Raw genomic sequence first — 8,772 nt, 5'->3', positions numbered from 1 at the left:
GACCCACTCGCAGCCCGTGGGGAGAAGATGCCTGAGCCTGAGGATGGTCGTGTTGGGGTGCACGGCAAGGCAGAGAGGCATCTGGAGTCTGCGTGACAACCCACGCCGGAGCGAGTGGCTACAGCTCCCTAAGTACCCGAGACTGTGGTAAAGCCCACACCGGAGCAATCTGTGGGGAAGGATTGTTTCCAGTGGGCTGGACTCACGCTGGAGAAGTTTGTGGATTTTTCCTCGTGGGTAGGGGATCCATTGGAGCAGGGGAAAAGGGTGTAAGGACTCCTTCTCCTTTAAGAAAGAAGCAGCAGTAACAGCACGGAATGAACTGACCTGCACCCCCCAGTCCCTGCCCCCTGTGCTGCTGGGGGGAGGAGGTAGAGCCGGGAGGAAAAGGAAAGGGGTGGGGGGAAGGTGTCGGTTTTAAGATCTGGTTTTGTTTCTTTCTTTCCTCTCGAGTAATCGGTTTTGTTTCCCGTTGTCCTTCTAAGTAATCACTAATAAACTGTTTTGCTTTGAGAAAGCCCTGTCTGTTTTGCCCAGGACCATGGTTGGTGGGTGCTCCCTCTGTTCTTGTCTCAACCCTCAGTCCCTTTGGTTTTTTTTTTCTCTCCTCTCTACTTTACTGGAGAAGGAGAGACTGTGTGAGTTTTAGTTGCCGGATCAGCCTAAAACCACGACAGTGGCTTTTTTCCTCCCGAGCACAATGGGGAAAAGTGATTCCTTGGTAAGGCAAGGACTAGGGCAATATTTCTGAGTGGGTGCAGAGAGGCCTGAAACGACCCTGTAAGTCAGGGTCTTCAGACGAGTTTTCAGACAGGAATGGGAAGGGGAAGAGAATGGCTGAAAATGAATGAGGGTGGGAATGGGATTTACCTGAGTGTCTGCTCACATTACAGATGAGCCAAAAGACCTGGAAAAGATGATCAGGGAAGTGACAATAAAGAAAAGCATCCTGTACCACCAAATAGGGTTCAGTCCTGCAGTCCCTGGTTGATTTCAGGCTGGTAAGGTGGAGAGCTGATAGGTTCAGTCAGTATTTCCCATGCAGTACCTGCTGAGTTCCCTTCTGTGCTGCCAATTTTCCATCTGTAAATAACCTACCTAAAGATAGATTTTGATTGGTTGTATTACCTGTTTGTTCCTTTTTGTGACAGTAAGCATTTTTATGGCAACTTTAAAAATTCCACTTCAATTTGTTGCTTATGAAACTGATCTTACTCATAGCTTTGCTCCTATGGCCTACAGCACTGTGTTATCCAGCCAGACTTGCAGAACCCAAAAAGTCCCGCGAAAGAGCCTCAGCCGGACAGCAGGTGAGTGTGACTACAGATGGCAATTCTTTGGATGGGATTCACATGGCCAGATATCTAGATATCTAAACTGTGATGTTCCATTTTAAGTCGATGGGGTCATTTCTTTAGGAGTCATCACATCTTAATGTAGGTGTCCAAGAGACATGATGTGAATTGCCTCTAGAAGTTATTTCTCTCCATTGACTTTGGAGACTGTGATGGATGACCAGCTCAGCTGTGGACATCTAAAGACAGGAGAGGACTGTGTCCTTCAAGATTCAAAGCTCTACATCAGAGAGAGATAGAGATTAAAGGAAAATAATGCAAGAGGTCAAAATGTTTATAGTCCTTCAGGTGGGAAGAAATGGAATGATTGAAAAAATTGTCCACAACTTTTCCTTCTCTCCCCACACATTGAAACAATCTCAGGTAATTCTGCCACTTTTGAATAATTTTAAGCCTCTGGCTAAAAGCAATGCAGGTAGAAGGATAGGACTTGTCTGTATGAACTTGTCTGCATGGGTCAACTATTGTAAAACAAATCACAGTATGAATTCCAAGTACAATAGATCTTTTGCCCAGTCTCAGTGGGATGACTGAAGGAGAAAGTACTTCTCAGTGAGACAAGCTAACCCAAGTAACCTGATACAGAGCCCGTGAAGATCTTTGGAAACCTGTTCATTGGCCTCTTTGGGTTGGCTCACTCTTTTCACTGTCAGTAAGATACCTACCTCCCAGGGGTTTTGTGACACACTGGGGAAAGTTGTGCTTTAAAAGTGCTCTTTGATCCTTTCCAAGAAAGCATAAACCAAAAAAAAAAAGGGTTATAATTCAACATGTAATAAGAGTTTTGAAGGGAAAACAGCCTTTACAGGCTTCAAGAATTTTTTCCAACTCCTCAGAGAGACAGAAGAACTAAAGTCACTTTGTTGGGAGTAAGGATGGGCTGGATATTGCAGCAAGCTCTGTAACGCAACAAGCCATGTCAAATCAGTACTATGAAAGGCACAACTGTGAGAGGAAAGAGAAGTGACACAGGATCCACAGCTGCGTGGCTTGTCTTGAATCATTTCAGTCCAGAAGATGAGGAACAGGCTGAGGGCTGGAAAAAGCTGACCTAGCCCAACCAACTGATTTGCGGGAGGCTCCGAAAGTCCCTGGCTCTTCCTCATGGCTGGACCTGAACTTCTCTCAGCCACAGAGACCCAAAGTGGAAAAAGCCACTGGCAGAGGAGAAGGATGTGGCAGTAAAAAGCAAGAGCTAAGAGTCAGTAGGTGACAATGGTTGATTTTCCCAGCTTAAGTTTCGTTAACGAATATTGGCCTGATTGCAACATGATAATGATGGCCTTCACAGACATCCAGGCAAATATTGATTTCCCTGCTCCTAGTGCATTTACAATCAGAATAGCCAAAGGCAGATAAAATGAGGAAAGGGACTGAAACACATGCAACTCTCTTCTCCCTGTTGTCAGAACTGAGATTAGACATATGCTTGAAATGAGTATTAAATGTGAACGTTGCTACCTCCTGCAAGACATCGACTCTTCTTGATGTAACTAGGATTCGAAACACATACAAGAGACTCCCTATAGTAAAAAATGACTATACGAAACAATATTCACAGATTCAGAAGAAAAAGAACTAAGGTGGGACTGAGGGGGGATATATGGGGATTATTTCCTAAACAGGAGAAGGATCAGATTAGTAATAATGTTGCGATTATTCAGATGTTTAGCTGAATCTGCAAAAGATTTATGTACTGTTAATTGATTTGATAGTCCTCATTCCAAAACTAGAAGATACAGGGAAAAAAAGAGTAAACTTAATATGATTGGCGTTTATCAAATGATTTTGGAATGTTTATGTACAATGCACCTTATTTTGACTATTGTTTCATCTCTGAACAGTGTCAAAACCAAATATATTTGTAATACCTTCTACAGAACAGTAAGAGTTATGTTTTAGCTATATCCAAAATGTAGCTTCTTCAAAACTGACTCTTCATCTTATATTTGCTCTGACTATGTTTCATATTTTAGGCAAAATAATGACTATAGACACCTGGCGAGCATGGGCCATCTACCTGGTCTTAGCTGCAAACCTCTCTGAAGAGCAAGCACTGAAGCAGGCTTGTCCTTCATGTGATGCCACTCAGCTTTGCAACTGCTCTTCCATGGGCTTGAACTTTATTCCCTCAGGGCTCACGGGCAAAATCACGGTGTTAAACCTGGCCCACAACAGGATAAAGCACGTCCGATCCCAGGATCTGCAGCAGTCTGTGAACCTGAGAGCTCTGCTGCTGCAGTCCAACGAAATCAGCTCAATAGATGAGGACTCATTTCGCTCCCTTGGGAAACTGGAGCTCTTGGACTTATCAAATAACAGCTTGGCTCACTTGTCCCCTGCATGGTTTGGGCACCTTTTCTCACTCCAGCATCTCCACCTTCAAGGGAACTCCTACAGAGATCTGGGGGAAAGCTCTCTCTTTTCTAAGCTGAGGAACCTGAGCTCTCTCCACCTGGGCAACCCGTGGGTCTCCACGATAAGGCAAGGAGACTTTGAGGGCATTGCGGTTCTCGACAAGTTGTGGATTGACGGTGGCAATCTCAGTCGGTACGAGCCAGGAAGTCTGAAACCAATTAAGAAGATAGATCACATGATTATAAACCTAAGAAATATTTCTGCATTCTCAGCAATTGTGAGGGACCTTGTGCACTCTGTCATTTGGTTAGAAGTAAGAGAAATCATATTGCGGGTTGAAAAAAAAAGCTTGGTGGAGAACTCTACACTTCCTTTTAGAATACGAAAACTTACATTTAAAGATGCTGTGTTCACAGATCAAGATATTACCCGAACAATAGTATTACTGAAGGAAATCACGTCTTTGCGAGAGATAGAGGCAATCAATTGTGTGCTTGAGGGGAAAGGAGAATGGAATATTAGTAAAACTGACACCAGTGCGCCAAGTTCTGTTGAAACAGTATCAGTAATAAATATAATGATTCGGAATTTTCACTTGTTTTTTGACCTGAATGGTATGGAGACACAAATAAACAAACTTAAAAGACTCACCATTGCAAGCTCTAAAGTTTTTATGGTAGCATGCAAACTTGCAAAACATTTTTCATCACTTCTGTATCTGGACTTCAATGATAATTTGCTTGTAAATAATCGCTTAGACGAGACAATCTGTGAAGGTGCTTGGCCTTCATTGCAAACTTTAAATCTAAGTCAAAACTCTCTGAAATCTCTGAAACAGACAGCAAATTCTGTAAATCGTCTACCCGAACTGATTAATCTTGACATTAGCCAAAATAAGTTTGGTGAGATTCCAGATGCATGTGAATGGCCCAAAACCCTGAAATACTTAAACCTCTCCAGCACTCAAATTCCTAAAGTAACAACCTGCATTCCCCCGACGCTGGAAGTTTTGGACGTTAGCGCTAACAACCTGAGGGAGTTTGGACTGCAACTCCCTTTTCTCAAAGAGCTGTACCTTGAAAAAAATCAGCTGAAGACCTTGCCTGGTGCCACACCTGTTCCTAACTTGATGGCCATGTCAATCAGAAGAAACAAGCTCAACAGTTTCTCCAGGGAAGAGTTGGAGTCCTTCAAGAAAATGGAGCTGCTGGATGCCAGCGACAACAACTTCATCTGCTCCTGTGAATTCCTCTCCTTCATCCACCACCAGGCTGGGATAGCCCAGGTGCTGGTGGGGTGGCCGGACGAATACATCTGTGATTCTCCCCTGGCAGTGAGAGGGCAGCAGGTTGGTGCTGTGCACCTCTCCCTGATGGAGTGCCACACGTCCCTCATGGTGTCGTTGGTCTGTGCCCTGGTGTTCTTGTTCATCCTCGTCCTCGTGGCCATCGGCTACAAGTACCACGCGATCTGGTACCTGAGAATGACCTGGGCATGGCTCCAAGCCAAGCGGAAGCCCAGGCGAGCCCCCGCAAAGGACATCTGCTACGACGCTTTCGTCTCCTACAGCGAGAATGACTCCGACTGGGTGGAAAACATAATGGTGCGGGAGCTGGAGCAGGCCTGCCCCCCGTTTCGGCTCTGCCTCCACAAGCGGGACTTTGTGCCGGGGAAGTGGATTGTGGACAACATCATCGACTCCATGGAGAAGAGCCACAAAACGCTCTTTGTGCTGTCCGAGCACTTTGTGCAGAGCGAGTGGTGCAAATACGAGCTGGACTTCTCGCACTTCCGCCTCTTTGACGAGAACAACGACGCAGCGATTCTCGTCCTCCTGGAGCCCATCCAGAGCGAAGCGATTCCCAAGAGGTTCTGCAAGCTGCGGAAGATCATGAACACAAAGACCTACCTGGAGTGGCCTCCTGATGAAGAGCAGCAGGAGATGTTTTGGTTTAATTTGAAAGTAGCTCTAAAATCCTAGACAGGGACATTAAAGATTCAATACGTAGCAAATGCACTCTGGATTTGTTTCCCTTGAATATTCATCCCATCACCTGTGTGTATCTTGAGAACAGAGAGCTGAGCTACTGTAAATTCTATTACTTGCTGTGAGATTATTTTCTCTTTGTAGCCGAGGTCGTGAACTGTACTGGTTTGGGCTGGAATAGAGGTTATTTTCTTCGTAGTTGCTCCTATGGTGCTGTGGTTTGGATTTGTGACCAAAACAGCGTTGATAACCCAGAGATGTTATAGTTATTGCTGAACAGTGCTTGCAGACCATCAAGGACTTCTCTATTTCTCTCACTGTGCTACCAGTAAGTATGCTGGGGGTGCATGATAATTTGGGATGGGACACTGCTGGGACAGCTGATCCCAGCTGGCCAAAGAAATGTCCCATACAACGTAACATCATGCTCAGCAATTAAAGTTGGGGGAAAGAAAGATGAAGGGAGGATGTTTGGATGGTGTTTGTCTTCCCAAGTAACTGTTACACATGATGGAGCTTTGCTTTCATTGAAACGGCTAAACATCCGCCTGCTGACGGGAAGTAGCGAATTAATTCATTTTGCTTTGCTTGCGTGCAGCTTTTGCTTTACCTATTGAACTGTCTTTATCTCAAACCACTGTTTTTCTCACTTTTACCCTTCAGATTCTCTCCCTGGTCCCACTGCAGGGAGGAGTGAGTAAACAACTGTACAGTGCTGAGCTGCCTTCCGGGGTTAAACCACAGCAATTGTCTACACACGTTAATCAACAGTTGTAGCAAAAGCTCTTTCATTGAAATATTTAATGATGAAAAGTTGTTTAGGTATACAGCTATGTAGTTTATGTATCTTTATCTTTGCAAAAGCTTTAGGAGAGAGCTTGCTGAGCCCAGTTTTTCTGCATTTTTTTTGTATAAACCACTTCTAATCAAATACAATAAAAATAGTTTATTCAGCACGGATTTTTGTCCTAGCTCTCCTAGTTAGTGGGTGTAAGGACTGATTCTCAGCACTATTTCACAATCTCACTGTAAGTTAAATGTCCACATCGCCTGAGGATTGTGACTGCAAGTCTTCATGCAAAAATGCCCTTTCAAACTGCGATGCTGGCTGTTATACCATGTATGTTCTACGGCAGACAGCTTTCTTAGTGAAAGACACCTGTGGATGATTTCTGTCTAGTTTCACTGTACCATGTATGAAAATAGATGCTTCAGAGCAGGGTCCGAATTCTCTTCTGACTTGCTTAAATGGAGTTTAAGCCACCCCCAGCTAGAATGTGGGAAACACTAATGTATGTACAGTCTTTCAATACAACACCATACTCCTCTCTGATCAGCAGCCTTAGCACAGGCATGAAAAGGATGTTTCCTACCTTTCTGCTCTTTGTAAATGTAGTCCCCAAACCCATAGCAAGTGGTGAGCATCCCACCTCAAATATTGTGTTTGCTGTCAGCTGAGGCCATGGTTTCTAGAGAATATTGCTGGAATAAAGCCTCTAATTGCTGAAAAAGTGGAATAAGTGGGAGGCACTGGCACCAGGCTCTTCCTTCAGAGATGATTTATAAAGAAAGAGGTATCTTAGGTGACACCTAACTTGCAGCCACAGGAAATTTCAGATGAACCCTAACAGCTTGAATCTGGTAGGTCAGAGGGACAACTGATTTCTGGATGAGTTCAGGGCTTAGGCAGCGTAGGACATTTCCAGGCATGTATAGAAACAGATCTTAAAAGCCTTCACATGGAAATACCTACACCATTTTTCTGTGTCTGTGATTAGATCATGTCCAAGTTAGTGTTTTTATTGTTGTGTTTTGGTCTTGGGCATCTAACACATACAAAATCTCTGTTCAAACACCTCAATGTTTGTAGTTGATTTGGTACATTGGATATCTCCCCTCACAGCTCATTACCTCTTGTGTTACTGCTTTTAGGAGGTTCTTTTCCATAGACCCAATGTGTCAGTGGGAGCAGAAGTCCCCCTGTCCTTTGCTAGCCATTGGGAAGGCTGAGGACAAACATTCTTCCATTACACCTACAATCAGGCAACTCTGACAGTGTAAAGCAAAGAGAAAGATTTATTTATGTGCATTTTTGTATGTATGAACACAGGCATAACGCATTATGCGAAGTATTTTTGCTATTTTGTCTAAGCAAACAAAGCCACCTTCTTTCTATACATGTCAGATTTGCTCTTTCCTTCATTTACAGGGCTTTTTTATTCCATCATTTCCTATTTCTAGCATCTAAACCTTACCTTCATTTGTAGATGGCTTAATGCATTGTCTGCTCTATTTTTATATACATTAATGTGTAAGTTAAGCTAATCTATATTTCTGATTTCTAATGACAATGCAAAGTTTCTTAAAATACTGACCATATTTCATCTGAGTTTAAAAGCTACTTCAGCTAGGCTAATTACCTTTTAAGACCGGCTTCTGTGACTTCTAAGCAGAACTGCCTGTTCTTGAATAAACATGCTGCGTTTCAGTTCCTCACAGTGTGGCCGGAGCAGTATAGATGTCAAGCATCCAGCTGCTAGCTAGCAAGGCTTAGGCATCCATTTTGATCTGTTTTACTGTTTGTTGTTCTGGGGTTTTTTTGTTTGTTTGTTTGTTTTTTGAAAAAGCATTAGCAGCATATGGAATTGGAGGTTAGGGATTATAACTTTGTCCTTCTGTGTTTGAGAAGCTGGTTATTGGAAGCTGGGACTTTTGAGCATGGTGACAGTAAGTCAGAAGACTTAATATAGGACCTCCTCATATAGGCCTATCTGACTACTAAGCATACCATAAACATTCCTGTGGTCAGAGCTCTTTCTGTGACCAGAGTTTTTTGTAAATGGGCATTGGAAGATGTGTGAGTTACAATACAGCAGCTCTTGAAAGAGATGAGAAAAAAAAAGCTAGGGGTAACCTTACATTACCTTACGTTAACCAAATGATGAAAGAATTTGAGTGCGATGTTTCAGAATTTGCTTGTACGAAGCCATTATCTGACTTAAAATTCTCCTTATCTGCTGCACAACTTTCTGTAGTCAGAATTTCAACTGGAAGCCACTACCAACGTATTTA

At 43.4% G+C, this 8,772-nt stretch overlaps 1 protein-coding gene across 1 annotated transcript; it reads left to right on the top strand.

Annotated features, from left to right (window-relative positions):
• Nucleotides 1–1,284: 1,284 nt before the first annotated feature.
• TLR2 (toll like receptor 2) lies at nucleotides 1,285–5,694 on the top strand. Its single transcript, XM_086611590.1, has 2 exons — nucleotides 1,285–1,310; nucleotides 3,332–5,694. Exon 2 carries the CDS (start codon nucleotides 3,340–3,342, stop codon nucleotides 5,692–5,694), a length of 2,355 nt encoding a protein of 784 aa, XP_086467716.1. The 5' UTR covers nucleotides 1,285–1,310; nucleotides 3,332–3,339.
• The last annotated feature ends 3,078 nt before the right edge of the window (nucleotides 5,695–8,772 follow it).

The sequence above is a fragment of the Tauraco erythrolophus genome, chromosome 5 (assembly GCF_009769465.1).
Source record: "Tauraco erythrolophus isolate bTauEry1 chromosome 5, bTauEry1.pri, whole genome shotgun sequence".
In the NCBI taxonomy this organism is placed as follows: domain Eukaryota; kingdom Metazoa; phylum Chordata; class Aves; order Musophagiformes; family Musophagidae; genus Tauraco; species Tauraco erythrolophus.
The sequence above is the reverse complement of the archived record's forward strand: the minus strand, read 5'-3'. Positions and strand labels throughout refer to the sequence as shown.